Source organism: Cornus florida, unplaced genomic scaffold, assembly GCF_030987335.1.
Source record: "Cornus florida cultivar Cherokee Brave unplaced genomic scaffold, ASM3098733v1 CherokeeBrave_3.0.0_Hap2_Chr03, whole genome shotgun sequence".
In the NCBI taxonomy this organism is placed as follows: domain Eukaryota; kingdom Viridiplantae; phylum Streptophyta; class Magnoliopsida; order Cornales; family Cornaceae; genus Cornus; species Cornus florida.
This window is the reverse complement of record NW_026775573.1, coordinates 27236866-27257494: the sequence shown is the minus strand read 5'-3', so window position 1 is coordinate 27257494 and position 20629 is coordinate 27236866. Positions and strand designations below refer to the sequence as shown.

At 29.2% G+C, this 20629-nt stretch overlaps 1 protein-coding gene across 1 annotated transcript; it reads left to right on the top strand.

The window, feature by feature from the left end:
• Nucleotides 1-13075: 13075 nt before the first annotated feature.
• On the top strand, nt 13076-14053 carry LOC132301337 (transcription termination factor MTERF2, chloroplastic-like). The gene is made up of 2 exons (XM_059798599.1): nt 13076-13155; nt 13459-14053. Exons 1-2 carry the CDS (start codon nt 13076-13078, stop codon nt 14051-14053), a joined length of 675 nt encoding a protein of 224 aa, XP_059654582.1.
• The last annotated feature ends 6576 nt before the right edge of the window (nt 14054-20629 follow it).

Here is a 20629-nt window from a genome sequence, read left to right as displayed (position 1 = left end):
GTAGGTGTAAAAAAAATTATATAACTGCATAAAGTTCAAGACATAAAAAGTTGTATTTTACTTAAAATTTTTTCCTGATTTGTGTTTAACGCCCAAGTCTGACTAAATGCCTGACTAGTTTGTTAATAAACTGCAGAAATGAGCATGTTTTTATGACATCCCTTAAATTAAGTTAATCTACCGTGCTGTGCGTTGCATTTGTATGTCAACTTTATATTTCAATATGTTGTGATCCATTGTTTTACATTTCTGAACTAAAGTTCAAGCTTAGTGGCAAGCAGAAGATGGTATTGTGGGTTCAACTATATTGCTATCATGCCCTTCGGACCGAGAATCCCATCTAGTCCATTGAGTTCAAAGCAAGGGACTCAGTGTTCTACTCCAGTTTGAACTACTATGATTATTGAGTAGCATGTTAAGCATCGAGTGAGCTATTTATGCATGGTTTAATTTTTGGCTAATTTGTGGCTTGTTAAGTGTTTTGCTTGTTAATGTTTATAAATTAATGATATATGAATGATATGAGTGAAAGTAATAATCATAATGATAATGGAAAGCTAATTTTTGATTTTTTTCTTATCTTCTCTTCCCTTTTTCTTGTGATTCTAACTTTGATTAATTGCTTTACATGTGATGCGTTGAGAGAGCAAAAGAAGTTTTTTAGTGTCTTTGTAGTGGAGTCTGAGAGTGAAAGGTTAAGGAGCAAATGTTTTACCTTCTTTTGGCTATTTTCTGGCCTTAGCAAAGAGTCCATGATAATGATAAGGTTGATGGTAGAAGAGAATCCACAAAGAAAAGAGAGAACAAAAAGGCAGGAAAGCACTTGCTTTCTTGGCTGAGGAACATTCAATTTACATGTCACACTTTCTCCCTTTTAATTATTGTAAACTATATACAACTCCAGGCCACCCTGCACACTCACAAAGACACCAAAGTCTCAAAATTGCTGGACCTTAAAACTCAGGTCTCCTTAATCCTTTTCATTTGCTTTGAAAAAACCCAAAAATCAGTTTAGATATAAATGAGCAAATACAGAACATACATATAATCATTTCCCTATATATGGCTGGTGTCTAAGGGGTATTCACCGTGTTCTGATACCAGGATATAGAGATGGCTAGTGTCAAGGGAATTTTAGGTTTAATTTTAGTTTCCTTTTAATGTCTACAACTTGACTTGGAATGTGATTAATATTAATATTACTGATGCAAATATGAATGGTGGGAATGGTAGTTGAAAAAGAATAGTGGTTGTGTCAAAAAATAGAATTTTACCTGAAATGCACCATTGGAGCAGAATTGCTAAAATGTAGCATTTTGACACTGTAGCACTGTCAAAATATAGATTTGGCATCCAATTTAGCATTTTACCATTGGAGATGCTCTTACTGAGTTCCTTTATTTAATGGACTTCTCTCGGTGGCTATTTATGTAAAGTCTCATATTTATCTTATATTATTAGTGAAAGGGAGGAACTTAGAAGCTACAACTTTTTGCTTGGTTTTAGGTTGGTGCCCCAACAGAGTTTTTAGAGGAATTTTGTTGGTATTTAAATTTCCCACATTAATCTTTTTGTGGGCTATCAATACATCAGATTCTAATTTGAATTCGATTTAATTTTTTGTATATTAATTAAATTAAAAAAATTAATAATTTGATAATTCATTTATTCTGAACACATTAAAATTAATCCAATTTGATAGTGATCCAACCCAACTAAAATTATATATATATATATATATATATATATATATATATATATATATATATATATGACATTACATTACAATATAAAGCGTATGTGTATTATATATATTAGTTATTTACCATTAAATTTATATATATTAATTATCTATCATTAGATTTATTTTTTTTCCCGATAATTATCATTAGATTCATTTGATTGCATAGTTATATGATGCACCATCTTATAAATTAATAACTTCCCTTCTACGTAAAAATATAACTTGACATCTCATTGGATAGGATTTTAATTCGAAGCCGCACCAAAAAATAAATCTAATGATAGATAAATTGGAATACTCAATTTGGTAAACCCGTTAACTATGATAATCAGTTAACTAAACAAATTTGATGTGAATTATGATCCGAAACCGATCCAGGCCTACTCTTACAATGGATCTTGATAAACCTTGGGATTTGGAAGTATCCTTTTATTTATTTATTTATTTTTGTCAAGGCAAGATACACACTCACACACCTACTTTTTGCTTCAATGAAGACTTAATTCATCGACCTTCTACTTTGAAAGGCGATGAAATGTCACTAAGCAATACAACTTTTGATCGTGGAAGTATCATATAGTGCTTTTGCGTTTAACGTTACTACATAAAACTTTCCCTTTTTGGAAGTTCGCATAGAGATGGAAAAAAAAAAAAAAAAAAGTATTATTTCTAAGTATGTTCATTCAGATTTTTTATTTTTAAAATTTATTGTAGTGATAATTTTGGCGTGGACACCGTTGCTGATTACTTCGATATTATGTTTTGTTGTAACCTAGTGTAACAAGAGTCATTTGTCCCATATCGGAATCGGATGGGAAAGTGATTGGGTATAAATGGGTGGGTATACAGCATTAACCAATGGTTCGACCTTTTGGGTAAATGGGCAAGCGTCCATCCGTTACACCTAGTTAGTATGTTACCAATAAATAAAATGAAAAAGATTGAGTCTCTACCTCGTTAAGGGTGAGACTTGGGTGGTTGGGCGGGCCAATGAGTTAAGCCTATGTCAAATTCAAGGTTTTACGAATTTTTCGAATTAGTTGGTCATCCCAAATTTTAATAACCAAAAAAATTAAATATTAAAGTATATAACTAAAAATCTTTATATTCTTTATTATTTTGTTTCCTTAGGTAAACTCAATCACATCCCATATACTATGGCTTGAGTTAAGCAAACTCACACCACCCATGCCTCATCAAGGCTCTAACCCGACCTCACCAGCTGGGCAATTGCCCATTTGGTTATAGAGGCATTGTTTGATGGGAACGATGTAGTGCAAGGGAGTATATAATAGACGGCATAAGAAATATGGAGTAGGAGAGTATTTTAGGTAGGGCTGCAACTTGGGCGGGCTAACCTCGCTCAACCCAAGCCCAACCAAGAAATTTTGAAATTGGGGCTTAAAATTCACAAATCGAGTTTATGTTCGGGTTGGGTTTTGTCAAAACCCAGACATATTCGGGTTGGGCTCGGGCTCAACTCGAATCCAACCCAAAACCCAAAATTAAAAAAAATATATATTATTTTTTTTTAATTTTGGGTTTTGGGTTGGATTCAAGTTAACCTTTTTTTTTTTTCCTTTTTTCTCTCTCCTCTTTCTTCTTTCTCTTTCTTTCTCTACCGTCGTCCCCTCTGCCGCCGTCGTCCCTCGCCCTCAGCCGCCAACGCTGATCCACCGCCGCCGCCCCCGTCACTTCCAAAAATTAAAACAAAACCCATACATACAAGTTAGCAGTTACAGAGAGAGAGGGGGGCAAGCTTGAGAGTTGAGAGAGAGCGGCTAAAGCTTGTGAACGGCAAACCCGAACTGAAACAACGGGCGATGGAAAGTGAAGGATATGGGTTTTGATTTTTTGAACAATTTGAAATGACATAACGATATGGGTTTTGATATAGGTAATAGGTTTTGAACTTTTGATTCTTGCAAACAAATAGATAAACTGAAATATATGGGTTTTGAACTTTTGATTCCTGTTGATTTTGTAGTTTGCAGTTACACAAAGAGTTAGAAAAGGGGCAATTTCAGAGTTGAGAACGAGAATAGAGATGGAGGCGATTGGGGAGGCTGAAATGATTTGCCCTAAAAATATATATATTTTTAATAATAATATAATCAAATATATATAATATACATATATATAAATTTTCGGGAAAAAAATTACATATATATAAAATAGAAAAAAATCAACTCGTCAACCCGACCCAACCCATTCGAAAATATTTGGTCCGGGTTATGACCACAATCCATGTTGGGTACAATTCAGGCTGGCCTAACCCAACCTGATTTGGGTTGAGGTTGGGTTGGGGCTGGGCTGGGTTGGGCTAGCCCAACTTGAAGCCTTAATTTTAGGTAGGGTTCACGAGGAAATAGGGTTTTGGGGAAGGAAATCCAAATTTGCTATAAGATTCCGATTCCCTCTAAAGAACAAGAACAGGACAACAGGTGAGTCCCTTCCATCATTGTCCATGTTTAATTTCATATTCAAATCTTTCCCTTATTTGAGGTGTGTTGTATCCACTTCACCATCTCAGAAACTGCATTTCCTTCAAAACTACTCATTATCTTCATCATCCTCGACACTCAAATCCACATTTATCACTGCAAATCAACACCCATTCACAGTCGATTACCTCGTTAAATCATGTGGGCTTCCTCCAGAAAAGGGTCTCTCGGCCTCCAAGTACGTGAACTTCAAAACCCCAGACCGACCAAACTCTGTTCTCACATTCTTCAGCACCCATAGATTCTCCGAAACCCAGGTCTCACTTCTCATCAGGAGATACCTTCGGGTACTCTTGTTCGATCCCAAGAGTACCCTTTTTCCCAAAATCGAATTTTTCCACTCTAAAGGTTTTTCAACCCAAGACATTGCTAAAATATTATCTACAACACCAGAAGTTTTGAGAAGAAGTTTGGAAAGCCATATCATCCCATCCTACAATTTCTTGAAGGAATTACTCAAGTCCCAAGAAAAAAAAAAACGAATGCCGCTATTAAACCCTTTGCTAGGATTTTGTTGTATGATCTTCACATATTTGTAGCACCCAATATTAAAGCTCTGAGAGAAATAGGTGTGCTCGAATCGAATATTGTGGCTTTCTTTACAACACAACCTCAATCTTTCATGCCTAATGCTGATAAGTTTAAGGAGATTGTGGAGAAAAATTAAAGAAAATAGGTTTTAACCCTACAAAAATGATGTTTGGTGCTACAATTTATGCACTGAGGGCAATGAGTAAATCAACTTGGAAAAGAAGGTGAAGGTTTATAAGAAGTGGGGTTTGTCTGAGGATGAGATTTTGTTGGCTTTCAGGAAGCATCCACGGTTTATGGGGGCATCAGAGGATAAGATTATGGGGATAATGGATTTTCTTGTCAATAAAATGGGTTGGGAATCTTCGATTACTGTGAGGAGGCCATCACTTCTTTGCTTGAGCTTGGAGAGGAGGATCATTCCAAGGTGTTTGCTTTATCAAATTATGTTGTCGAAAGGTTTGATTAAAAAGGATTTTCGCTTGATGATTCGGATGTTGGTGTCTCCTGAGAGTTGCTTCCTAAACAAGTATGTGAAAAATATAAGGAAGCACCTCCTGAGTTATTGAAGTTATATCAGGAGAAGTTGCATCTTTCAAAGTAACTAGGATCTGGGAAAATTGAGGAACCGAGTGGACGGACTTTTTAAGGTCATACATCTCTGTTCCAACTTATACATTGGTTTCTCCTATGTTTGTTTACTCTTGGATTGTGAATATTGCTTTTGTGGGAAATACAACATGGTGCATTGAATCTTAGGATACTTTTGTAATGATTTGGGCTTAATGTTTATCTGGGAGATCAGTCTGGTGATATTGGTTTTGTTCGGAACTAGTTGGCTTTGGTAAATTAAAGATTTTGATTTTTCATTTGTAATGATGCAAACATCTAACTCACTTGTATTTTTTGTAATCAAGCAACTGTTATTTCCCTATATCATTTAGAGCATAAATTAATGAGATTATATAACATTGTTCTCTTTATTTAAGTGTGACATTGTGGTTCTATTCATGATTCAGTCCATCTACCATCAACCCCCTAACCTCTGCTTCCCCACCTTTGTGACATTGTTAGTTGTCATTTTCCTCTGCGGCTGCAATAGCACACACTCCAACCCAAAATCCTCTATCATCCCCACCACCCTAGCCACCATTGCCACCGTCTATAAGCAGCCCAAGCCAACCAAATCCCTACCTGGCAAGAAACAAACACGCTCATTTGTTCCTTTGGAGACTAAGCCTAAGCCAACCAAATCCCTACTGGGCAAGAAACAAACACACTCATTTGTTCCTTGGAGATTTGAACCCTTACCGTATATACCGTCCACTTTGGGAGGCTTAACCACTGCCATTAGAAACCATTTAATCCGATTCCATAGTGATCTAACCCAACTTTTATATATATATATATATATATATATATATATACTAGGAAAAGGTACGTGCGATGCATGTAGTGAATATTATGTAACTTATAAAATTTCTATCTTCATATTAATTAATAAAAAATTATTTTATATTAATAAATAAATACTGAAATATTTTGAAATTGGTGATAGAGTTTAAGTTTCATAAATTAATAAATTTTTTTATGTTTTTATATTAATACTGAAATATGTATATTTTATTTTTTACTAAATAATAATTTTTTATTTTAATAGTGAAATATTTGAGTTTTGCAAAGTAACAAATTTTTTTAGGTAATTTGAATTTTATTAGGTAATTTGTAATTTGAATTTTATTAGATAATTTGAAATTTAGTATAATTTTTAATTTACAATAGAAATTTAATTATATTAATTTTTAATTAAATTTTGAAATAGAAATTCAATTATACTAATTATACATTAGATTGAAATTGATATAAAAATTTATTATATGGAGTTTGTGGTTTTTGGAAGACCCTAGGTTATATTTTATTTTCTTTAAATATGTAATTTGTCGTAGAATTTTATAGAAATTATTTTATTTTATTTAAATATATCTTTATAAAATTAGATTTTTTTATATTAAAAAACTCATAAAAAATAGATAAATACAAGGGTTATATACTTATATGTGATAGAGTTTTCTTTTTGTATTAATTAATAAATATTTTTTATATTAAAAAATAAATACTAAAATATTCAAATTCTTTAACATTTATATTTTATTTATATGTATTATTATATATTTTCTTTAAATATATCCTCGTCTAATGTGATAGAGTTGTAGAAATTGTTTTATTTTCTTTAAATATATCCTTATTTAATTAGATTTTATTTTATTAAAAAACTCATAATAAATAGATAAATACAGGTTATATGTGATAAAGTTAAAAAAAAAAAAAATACTTAATTTGTGGTAAAGTTTTGATAATTTGTGTTAGAGTTTTATAAAAACTATTTAAATATATCCTTATCTAATGTGATAGAGTTTCATTGCAAATAAAATAGGTAATTTGTGGTAGAATTTTATATAAATTATTTATTTTCTTTAAATATATATATCCTTGTCTAATTAGATTTTTTTTAATTCAAAAACTCATAATAAAAGATAATTTGTGGTAGAGTTTCAGAAAAATTATTTTATTTTTTATACCAATTATTAAATATTTTTTATATTAATAATTCTTGTCTAGTTATATTATATTTTATTAAAAAATTCATAATAAATACATAAATAGATAAATTTTATTAGAATTTTATATAAACTCTTTTAAAAAATATTTTATTTTCTTTAAATATATCGTTGTCTAATTAGATTTCCTTCATCAAAAAACTCACAATAAATAGATAAAAACAAGTTATATGTGATAGAGTTTTAAAAAAAATAAAATAGATAATTTGTGGTAGAGTTTTATAGAAATTATTATATTTTCTGGAAATCTATTTATAATAAATAAATAAATAGGTAATTTGAGTTACAGTTTAATAGAAATTCTTTAAAAAACACTTTTTATATATTAATAATTCTTGTCTAATTAGATTTTCTTTTATTAAAAAACTCATAATAAATAGATAAATAGGTAATTTGTGTTAGAGTTTTATAGAAACTCTTTTCAAACCTCTTTTTATATTAATTAATAAATATTTTTTTATCTTAATAATGCTTGTCTAATTAGATTTTCTTTTATTAAAAAAACTCATAATAAATAGATAAATAGATAATTTGTGATATAGTTTTATAGAAACTCTTTTAAAAACTCTTTTTAGACCAATTAATAAATAATTATTTATATTAATAATACTTGTCTAATTAGATCTCCTTTTATTAAAAAAAAAAACACTTAATAAATATATAAATAGAAAATTTGAGTTAAAATTTTATAGAAACTCTTTAAATATTATATCTTTGTCTACTGTGATAGAGTTTTATTGAAAATAAAATTTGTGATTTGTGATAGAGTTGTATAAAAATTATTTTATTTTATTTAAATATATCCTTGTTTAATTAGATTTAATTTTATTAAGAAACTTATAATAAAAGTTAATTTGTAGTAGCGTTTTAGAAAAATTATTTTATTTTATATATCAATTAATAAATATTTTTTATATTAATATTTCCAGTCTAATTAGATTTTCTTTTATTAAAAAATTCATAACAATAAATAGATAAATAGATTACCTTAAATTTTATTAGATAGATTTTAGAGTTTGATTGACATTTTTTTTTCTATATATAAACTCTTTGCATATTAATTAATAAATATTTTTTTATAAAAATAGATAGTTAAATACTGAAACTCTTTGCACATGTAATAATACTTTAGATAAAAACTTTTTTTATATCAATTAATAAATATTTTATTATATAAATAAATAAACACTTAAGCACCTTGGCACAACTTCTGTATTTTACTCAGAAAATTAGGTTTTCTTTTATTAAAAAATTCATAATAATAAATAGATTAATTTGAATTTTATTAGGTAAATTTTAGAGTTTTATAGAAGTTTTTTTCTATAAACACTCTTTTTATATCAATTAATAAATATTTTTTTATATAAATAAATAAATACTGAAATACTGAAACTCTTTCCACATTTAATAAATATTTTTTAAATAAATAAATAAATATTGAAACTTTAGATTTACTTTTATTAAAAAATTCATAATAATAAATAGATAAATAGGTTAATTTGAATTTTATTAGGTAGATTTTAGAGTTTTATTAAGTTTTTTTTTCTTATATTTTTTTTTTTTATAAAAACTCTTTTCATATAAATTAATAAATATTTTTTATACAAATAAATAAATACTGAAATACTGAAACTCTTTGCATATTTAATATTTTATTTTCTTTAAATATATCCTTGTCTAATTAAATTTAATTTTATTAAGAAACTCATAATAAAAGTTAATTTGTGGTAGAGTTTTAGAAAAATTATTTTATTTTATATATCAATTAATAAGTATTTTTTATATTAATAATTATTGTCTAATTCAATTTTCTTTTATTGAAAAATTCATAATAATAAATAGATAAATAGGTTAATTTAAATTTTATTAAATAGATTTTTGAGTTTGACAGAGTTTTTTTTTTTTTTTTTTTAAATACTTTTCATATCAATTAATAAATATATTTTTTTATAAATAGATACTTAAATACTGAAACTCTTTGCACATTTAATAGTTGTATAGATAAAATCTTTTTTTATATTAATTAATATATATATTTTTATATAATTAAATAAATACTGAAACACTTTGGTAGAACTTCTGCACTTTATTATAAAAATTAGATTTTCTTTTATTAAAAAATTGTAATTTGTAATACGTGTTAGAGTATTATAAAAAATATTTTTAAACTCTTTTTACATGAATTAATAAATATTTTTATATTTTAATAATTCCTATCTAATTAGATTAGTTTTTATTAAAAAAAAAAAACTCATAATAAAAGGTAATTTGTGGTAGAATTTTAGAAAAATTATTTTATTTTTTATATCAATTAAAAATATTTTTTATATTAGTAATTCTTGTTTACTTAGATTTTTTTTATTAAAAAACTTATAATAAATAAATAGGTAATTTGTGTTAGAGTTTAATATAAACTTTTTTTATATCAATTAATAAATATTTTTTATTTTAATAATTATTGTCCAATTACATTTAGTTTCATTAAAAAACTAATAATAAATAGATAAATAGGTAATTTGTGTTAGAGTTTTTTAAAAGCTCTTTTAAAACCTCTTTTTGTAACAGTTAATAAATAATTTTTTATATTAATAATACTTATTTAATTAGGTTTCTTTTTATTAAAAAATTCATAATAAATGGATAAACATGTAATTTGTGTTAGAGTTTTATAGAAACTCTGTTAATAGAGTTTTATGGAAAATAAAAAAGGTAATTTGTAATAGAGTTTTATAGAAATTATTTTATTTTCTTTAAATATATACTTGTCTAATTAGATTTAATTTTATTAAGAAACTCATAGTAGAGTTATATAAAAATTATTTTCTTTTATATATCAATTAATAAATATTTTTTATATTAATAATTCTTGTCTAATTAGATTTATTTTATTAAAAAATTGATTATAATAAATAGATAGATAGGTTAATTTAAATTTTATTATTTAGATTTTACTGTTTTATCATATTATTTAATAAATATTTTTTTATATAAATAAATAAATACTGAAACTCTTTACACATCTGTATAGATAAAAACTCTTTTTATATCAATTAATAAATATTTTTTTATATAAATAAATAAATATTGAAATAGTTAAACTTTTTGACAGAGTTTCTGTATTTTATTCTGGAATTCAACTCTTTTTATATCAATTAATAAATATTTTTTATATAAATAAATAAATACTGAAACTCTTTGGCAGAACTTCTGTATTTTATTCTGAAATTCTAGATTTCTAAAATTCTCAATTTCTATACCTCTTTCTCTTTCCTCCATGTCTCTATTTATAAGCTTCTTGGATGAATAGGATAATGACATGTGTCCTTTTCTGATAATGACATAATCATAACTGGGCCGGGCTGATTATATTGTGATAATTATCCATAAAAAATAACTAAAAATAAGAGTTTTATATAGAATATGATTGATTTTATTAGGTAATTTTTAGATTTTTATAAAAACTATAATTATCCATAAAAAAAAACTAAAAATAAGAGTTTTATATATAATGTGATTGGTTTTATTAGATAAATTAGATTTTCTTTTATTAAAAAACTTGTAATAAATAAATAAATAGGTAATTTGTGTTAGAGTTTAATATAAACTCTTTTAAAAACTCTTTTTATATCAATTAATAATTTTTTATTTTAATAATTCTTGTCTAATTAGATTTACTTTTAGTAAAAAAAACTCAAGATAAATAGATAAATAGATAATTTGTGTTTTAAAAACTCTTTAAAAACCTCATTTTGTATCAGTTAATAAATAATTTTTTATATTAATAATACTTGTCTAATTAGGTTTCCTTTTATTAAAAAACTCATGATAAATTGATAAATTGGTAATTTGTGTTAGAGTTTTATACAAACTCTTTAAATATATCTTTGTTGATAGAGTTTTATTGATAATAAAATAGGTAATTTGTAATAGAGTTTTATTAAAATTATTTTATTTTCTTTAAATATATATACTTGTCTAATTAGTTTTAATTTTATTAAGATACTCATAATAAAAGCTAATTTGTGGTAGAGTTTTATAAAAATTATTTTATTTCATATATCAATTAATACATATTTTTTATATTAATAAATCTTATCTAATTAGATTTTCTTTTATTAAAAATGGATAATAATAAATAGATAAATAGGTTAATTTAAATTTTATTATGTAGATTTTACTATTTTATAGATTTTTATTTTTGTTTTAGTAAAAACTTTTTTCATATCATTTAATAAATAATTTTTTATATAAATAAATAATGAAACTCTTTACACATCTAATAATAATATAGATAAAAACTCTTTTTATATCAATTGATAAATATTTTTTTATATAAATAAATAAATACTGAAAACTCTTGACAGAGCTTTTGTATTTTACTCTGAAATTCAACTCAATTAATAAATATTTTAATAATAGTATAGATATATTAGTTATCTACCATTATATATATATATATATATATATATATATATATATTACATTACAATATAATGTATATTATATATATTAGTTATCTACCATTAAATTTATATATATTAATTATGTATCATTAGATTCATTTGGTTGTATAGTTCTATGATGCACCATCTTATATATTAATAACTTTCCTTCTATCTAAATTTATAACTAGACACGTCATTTGATAGGATTTTTATTTGAAATCGCACCAAATAATTAGCATATAAATTGGAATACTCAATTTGGACCAACAGACCAGTGGCCTAGCGGTATCAAGCCCCTACTTTTCAAAGAGAGGTTAAGGGTTTGAGCCTCAGTAGAGACATGTGTGTGTGAGTACCCAACTAGGAAAAAAAAAATACTCAATTTGGCAAACCCGTTAACTAGAATACTAAATTTGGAAGTATCAATTTATTTTTATTTTATTTTATTTTATTTTTTGTCAAGGAAAGAAACATACCCACACACCTACTTTTTGATCCAATAAAAACTTAAATCATCAACCTTCTACTCTGGAAGGCAATAAAATAGTTGTTGATTACTTCAATGAAATACCACTATTTTAAATTTAAGTTCCATGAAATTCAACCCCTGTCATAACACACATGTTTCACGGATTTTTCGACTTAGTCGAGTCATCTCAAATTTTAATAACCTAAAAAATTAAATATTAAAGTATATAATTAAAAATCCTTATATTCTTTATTATTTTGTTTTCTTAGGTAATTATAATTTAAAATAATCGTGTCAAAGTTAAGGAATTACCATGAATCCTGATTGATAATATTATACATAATCTAATTTTAACTTTATTTTGCATAAATATGTATAACCTTAAAAATATTAAAGTTATACACTATTCATATTTTTTAGGTTTTTTAGATTAGTATAACATTCACCCAAATCCTGTTCAAAAACAAATTTGAATTTTAAAATTTAATCTCAATCACATCCCATGAGCTCAAGTACCTTGTCCATTTTTGTAAAAAATTTCCACCCAAATCCGAGCTAGTAGTCCCTTCAAGATGGGACTAACACCTAAGCTGAGCAAACTCTCACACCACCTATAGTTCCAGCAAGGCTCGAACCCGACCTCACCAGTTGGGCTATTGCCCATTCGGTTACAGGGGCATTGTTTGATGGGAACGATGTCGTGTATGGCAGTATAATAAACGGCTTAAGAAATACGGAGTAGAAGAGTAATTTAGGCAGGGTTCATGAGGAAAAAGGGGGCAAAGGAAATCCAAATTTGCGACAAGATTCCGATTCCCTCTGAAGAACAAGACCAGAACAACAGGTGAGTCCCTTCCATCACTCTGTCCACGTTTAATTTCATTTTCAAATCTTTGCCTTATTTGAGGTGTGTTGTTGTATCAACTTCACCAACAACAACAACAACCCACAAACTGCATTTTCTTCAACTCTACCCATTCTCTTCATCATCATCATCAGCTCTCAAATCTATATCTACCACTTCAAATCAACACTCATTCACAGTCGATTACTTTATTAAATCATGTGGGTTTCCTCCAGAAAAGGCTCTCTCGGCCTCCAAGCACATCAACATCAATACACAGATCTCTGTTCTCGCATTCTTCAGAAACCATGGGTTCACCGAAACCCAGATCTCACTTCTCATCAGGAAATACCCTCGGGTACTCTTGTTCGATCCCGAGAGCAACCTTTTCCCCAAAATCGAATTTTTTCACTCTAAAGGTTTTTCAACCCAAGACATTGCTAAATTACTATCGACAACACCAGAAGTTTTGAGAAGAAGTTTGGAAAACAAAATCATCCCATCCTACAATTTCTTGACGGAATTACTCAAGTCCCAAGAAAAAACGAATGCCGCTATTAAACACTTAGCTAGGATTTTGTTGTATGATGATCTTCAAATATCCGTAGCACCCAATATTGAAGCTCTGAGAGAAATAGGTGTGCCCAAATCGAATATTGTGACTTTCTTTACAAGTCGACCTCAAGCTTTCACGCCTAATGCTGACAGGTTTAAGGAGATTGTGGAGGAAGTAAAGAAAATGGGTTTTAACCCTACAAAAGTGATGTTTGGTGTAGCAATTCATGCACTGAGGGCAATGACTAAATCAACTTGGGAAAAGAAGGTGGAGGTTTATAAGAGTGGGGTTTGTCTGAGGATCAGATTTTGGTGGCTTTTGGGAAGCAACCATGGTTTATGATTGTATCGGTGGAGAAGATTATGGGGGTAATGGATTTTTTTGTCAATAAAATGGGTTGGGAGTCTTCTATTGTTGCGAGGAATCCAGGACATATTCTCCTGAGCTTGGAGAGGAGGATCATTCCACGGTGTTTGGTTTATCAGATTCTGTTGTCGGAAGGTTTGCTTGAGAAGAAATTTAGCTTGAATTTGTTGTTGGTGTCTTCTGAAAGTCAATTCCTAAACAAGTTTGTGAAAAAGTATGAGGAAGAAGCTCCTGACCTATTGAAGTTGTATCAGGAGAAGTTGAATCTTTCAAAGTAACTAGGATATGAGAAAATGAGGAACAGAGTTGGTTTCTCCTATGTTTACTGTTGGGTAGTGAATATAATTTTGTGTGAAATACAACATGGCAATCAATTCACATTCATTGATCCGCAATTGAAACATGAAGCTCAACAACATGGTGCATTGAATTCTATGATACTTTCGTAGTGGATTGGGCTTGGTGTGATATACCATTGTCCGTTTATCTGGGAGATCACTCTGGCGATTTTGGTTTTGTTCGGAACTAGTTCAATTTCATGGTAAATTAATGGTTTTCGTTTTCGTTTTCATTTTCATTTGTAATGGTGCAAAGTGCTAACATCTAACTCAGTGTTGTATGTTTTTTTTAAACCAGCAACTGTTATTTTCCTCTTTTATTTAGAGCATATATTAATGAGATTATATAGCATTGTTCAAGTGTGGACATTGTTGGTTCAATTCATGATTCACTCCATCAACCCCCTAACCTCTGCAGCCCCACCTCTGTGACATTATTAGTTGTCATTTTCCTCTGCGGCTGCTGCAACAGCACACACTCCAACCCACTCAACTGGTCGTTATCCCCCGGTAGAGAGGTTGGCTAAGGTTCAAATAATCATATTTATGAGGGTGAGCATTTGGCAAAGCACATATGTTCCACACTCCGGTCTCAGATTCAGAGTTGCCCATGATTGTTGCAATTGGTCCGCTTTGAAACCTCAAGGAGTTCCACCTATTACAGCAAGGTCCCATTTATTCAAAATCTCCGATACCTATACATTATGAATGTAAGTTTCCTGCTCCTGCATTCACCATTAATATGATCTCTTAAGCGGCAACAAACACTTGCCAAAACATTAATTAAATTAAACTGAAGTACAAGAAAGAGAGTGGGGCATACCCCACTATATAAAGTTTGAGTTTGAGCTTCATAAAAATTTAAAATATTTCAAGAACTTTTCCCAATATCCATTTGAGTTTTGATAGAGGTGGTCCAAAAGATGTCTGAGTTTCTTCTAGTAGATTTAAGGCAAGATTTGAAATTTTTTTCAAGATAAGAGGGTGATGATGGATGTTGTAAAGAATTAAACATCTTGTAAAATAATGCAGAGAGTGGCAAATTTTCCTGTTTGTAAATGGTCGAACCTTGGATATTTCCAGCGCAGATTGAGCCACATAGTTCCTGTAAGGATCCTGAAGAACTGAAAAAATTGTTTGCTCTCTATAACTCGTTTACAATTCGAGCTGCGTTCTCTTTGCCCGTCTCTCTCAAACACTTGTCTACCACATTGCTGCTAAACTTATTCATGGAGAGAGTGGCAAAATTCCCTTGAAGCTGTGCCAAAACAAGTGGTTCATGCATTCCCAGAAAGAACTGTACAACATAGTTACTGAAAGGGGAAGAACAATTAATCAAAGAGAGGGATAGTTGTTGAGTTGTTCATGATTAGGAAAACATAACCTTTTCTCCTATGGCTATTTAGTAGAAACACACACACACATATAGCTTTCTCCTACGGCTATTTAATAGAAACATACCTCTTGTATGTATGTCTATTTAACAAAAGAATCACCCTGGGGAGGGACACTTATCCCTCAAATCATAGAAGAAGAAAAAAAAAACACACACACACAGTAGAAGAAGAATTGCAAATGAGAGGCAGGCCAACCCTTCTACTTTGATTACATTAGGATAAAGGAGGATCCATAACTGATGCAAGAACAATCATACATCGTCCAAAATAAGGTAGAAATAGCTTTTTTTTATTTTTTAAGTTCAATCATCTAGAACCTCCAAAATATGCTGCCAAAAAAAAAAATAATAATAAAATAAAATAAAATAAGAGAGAGAGATATAGACATGATATTAAGCAATGTGTTGCTATTTTATTAAAGCTAAAAAACTTTCCAACAGAGAAAACTAGTTTCTATATAAATTCTTTCTCAACAACTAAGTACAATCCAGCATGGCTCTCAGACACCTAAGGTTTTTAAATATTATGTGTGAATAGTGATTGCACATATCTCATGTTTATCTTAGTGTCGCTAAGTAAAAAGGATTTTACATTTTTATAAAAATATAACAATAATAATAATAATAATAAATAAATAAACTACTTACATTCTTCAAAATATCGTACTACTTTCGTAGTTTTGTATTACCATCAAACCCATTACAGTCATCATTCAAATGCCAAATAATGTGAAAATCTAGAAAATATGCTATTTGTAAATTATTTAAAAAAAAAAAATTAAAAAAACACCTAGAAAATATAGAATTAAGAGAGCAGATGAAAATTTTCTATGGCTAGATGAAACATATTCATTAGGTATTCAAAATGTCAAGTCCCGCGTCTATTGGTTTTGGTAATACTTTGTATAGACAAAACACCAAAGCTCAGAGCTCTAGGTCATTGCCATTTAATATTACTGTAGTTAAAATTTATATAACAAGATACAAAAGTGAAATGGGATTGGGAAATTATTTATAACAAAACATCAGTTAATCTTTTTAAACATCAGTTACTCAATCTTTTTTCCTTTATGTTTTCTTAGACCATCTTCAGTATTATGTTAAAAATATTATTTTGTGTAAAATATACATGGCCATGTATGATTTGTAAACTTTTTTTTATCTTCAGTTGTTGTGTATTTTTTACACAGCCACATCAGCATATTTCCTTTCTCTTACCTATTTCTCATTCCATTAACGAATCAATCCTATATTAAGTAAGTTTGTAAAAATTATGTGGGGTCTAGGCATGACACTAGTTGGTTGTTAGAGCATCTCCAGCAGTATGTTAAAATACTATTTTGTATAAAATATACACTGCCACGTATGATGTGTAATTTTTTATTTTTTATCTCCAGCAATCTGGTAAAATACACTGGCAGCTCACCAATATGTAAAATTGTTGTGTATTTAACACAACCTTTTTACACAGCCACATCAACATATTTCATTTCTCCTCCTGATTTCTTATTCCATTAACTAATCAACCTTATATTAAGTAGGTTTGTAAAAATTATGTGGGATCAGGCATAACACTGGTTGATTGTTATTGGGGGATATATTTTTACACAAAAGGTATAAAACAGCCTCTGGAGCTAAAAATAAATAATCCAAAATTTTTGTGTAAATCTATTATGAGAGCATCTCCAACAGTCTATTAAAATACTCTTTTATGTAAAATATACACTGCCACGTATGACGTATAATTTTTTTTTTTTTTTTTTATCTCCAACAGTCTGTTAAGATACAATGTCATGTCATCAATGTGTAAAATTGTTATATATTTTACACAACCTTTTTACATAACCACATCAGTATATTTCCTTTTTCCTCCCTCTTTCTCATTCCATTAACAAATCAACTATATATTAAGTAGTTTGTAAAAATTATGTTGGGTCCAAGCATAACACTGGTTGGTTGTTATTAAGGGATATATTTTTACACAAAACGTATAAAACAATTGCTGGAGTTAAAAATAAATAATCCAAAATTTTTGTGTAAATCTATTATGACACATCAGATTTACACAAATATATATATATATATACACACACACACACACACACACACACACAACGGTTGGAGATGCTCTGACACATCAGATTTACACAAAAAAATATACACAATGGTTGGAGATGTCCTTATTGGGGGATATACTTTTACACAAAAGTTATAAAACAACCGTTAGAGCTAAAAATAAATAATCCAAAATTTTTGTGTAAATCTATTATGACAAATCAGATTTACGAAGAAGAAGAAGAAGAATTGGAACCTTACAAAGGTATGGAATTTGATTCACATGCAGAAGCATTTTCATTTTACCTAGAGTATGCAAAGTCTACCCGAGTTTGGTGCCTCAATAAAAGCTAATCGGAGGTCAAAGGCAAAAAGAAGCTATGAAAAAATATGCAATGGTTAATAATTCTCTTATGGGCTTTGAAGATCCTTATAATTCTCATGATCTTGATAAAGAGAATGTTGATAATAATGTGATGTTTGACATATCAGTATTCAACCCATAAGTGTGAACTACAAAAGAAGCTCCTAAAAGGATTAAAAATGGGATCGAGAATATTAGTAAAACAAGATGCAAAAAAAAAACCAAAAGAGGTTAGGGTTTTAGTTATCTTGCGTATGTATTTCATTAATGATGTATTTCTTAGTTACTCATTATTAATACTTGCATTATATTAGGTTCAAAAGCCTATGGAAGTGCCTAATGATAAGAGGAGAAAGCCTTTGGAAATTCAAGTTTGTCATGTCTTAAATCTTATAATTTCCTTTTGAAATACACAAGATGCATCTTAAACTTATAATTGATATGTGTAATAGGAAGAAAATCATCCTCGTGTGTTTGTTTCTAACGAACGAGATTGGAGCTTTAAATTAACACTACCTCCTACACAAGATTTTTGAGGAACAATATTAATTTATTAATTGTACTTTTCTTCTTACTTGCATATAATAAAAATAGTGTCTTATATTAATAAGAGGGATGAAAAATGGTGTTTGATTTTTAATAATTTGAAAATTTTTAGGTTTGATCAAATAAACTTTATTTTTGTTGAGGAAGAGCTATGCTTCATCCATAAAGAAGCAGGTTTATTTTGCTATAGGTAGTAATCTTTTAGGATGTAATTGACTGTTATTTACATTTGATTTGATTATATGTATTAGCTTCGCAAGTTCAGTTATGTTGTAATCTTTTAACCATGGATGTAGATAAACTTGATGTGAGTTAACGTCAAGGAATTATGGCAAGGCCGTTTAAATTTTAATATATTTACCGTCAACATGTTTCAATAATATAAATCTGTTGAAACTTGGAATTTTTTTTTTTTTTGGAACTTGGATGTCAGCGTGAGTTATATTTCCTAATGTATTTATGTAAATTCTCCTAAATTGATTTGGCAATTAATTATTATAATTAGGATAGTTGACCAATATATTGTAATTTATTTCTTCTTGTTAGATTATTAGGGTAAGTGTTTTCACCTTGTATAGACTTCGACTCACCTACCCTCTATTTCCATGTATAGATTTGTACCCATCCTCACTTATATAAACCCCATATGTGGTTGTATATTTTCATTCAATAAAGTAATACAATACATTGTATTCTTTCCTTCTCTCCATTTCTAATATGGTATCAGAGCAACTCTAAGAATTTTTTTTCTCTTCTTCTTCTTCTTATCGTATTTCAAATTGTATTCCTGTTGTTAGTCTAAATGGCGATTACTTCAGGCGCAACTACCGTACCAAACCCCGACTCCGGCACCGCAGATCATAGTCCACCAAGACAATTCAGCATTTCCAACTGGAATTATGCTGGATGAGACTAATTACTCATTATGGTCTTAACTCATGGAGATGCAGATTGGCGCTCGTAACAAGGCTTTGTATCTCACCGGAGAAGCGACAAAACCCACACCTAGAGATTCGAAATTGGAGGTATGGATAACCGAAAATCATCGAGTTAAGAGTTGGCTCATTGACTCGATGAGCCTATCATTGATGCAGTGATTTATTCGTCTTCCCACAGCTAAGGAGATATTGGAAATGGTGTCTAAAACCTTCTATGACGGATCGGATGAAACGTGTATTTTTTAATTGAATCAGATGTCTTTTTCTACCAAGCAGAATGACCGCCCTCTGCCAACATACTATAATGAACTTGTTATTATTTTTCAGGAGATTGATCACAGGACTATGTCACAGGTAGGAACAGTTGAAGGAGTGGTTCAATTGCACTCGGCCATTGCGAGGCTTCGAGTTCATATTTTTCTAAGCGGACTGGACTTTGAGTTTGAACAGGTTCGTGGAGAAATCTTGCAAAAAGATCCAAAGATTGACCTCGAGAATGCGTATACATATGTCTGGAGAGAGTATCAGCAAAAGCAGACGATGGGAGGATCTCATCCAATCTCTAAGAGCTCGGCGATGAAGGCCAACCAAACTCGACAAGGACCACCATCGGGCCCTTCGAAAAATCGGAGTAATCAAGCTACTAGAAAATTTGGAGGGCGAGTATGTACTCATTGTGGTGAATCGGCCCATTCAAAACAATGATGCTATAAGATTATTGGATATCTTGACTAATGGGATTTTACAAAGAAGCCTTGGAAAAATATCGGAGGAAAAGCTATGGTGACTTCAATTGAAGCAGAACAAGTGCAACCAACGACAAATGTTGTTCACCCAGGTATACTTGGTAAAGCTTCTGTACTCTCTGTGATTTCTAAGAATAGTGCTTGGATTATTGATACAGGTGTGATACCC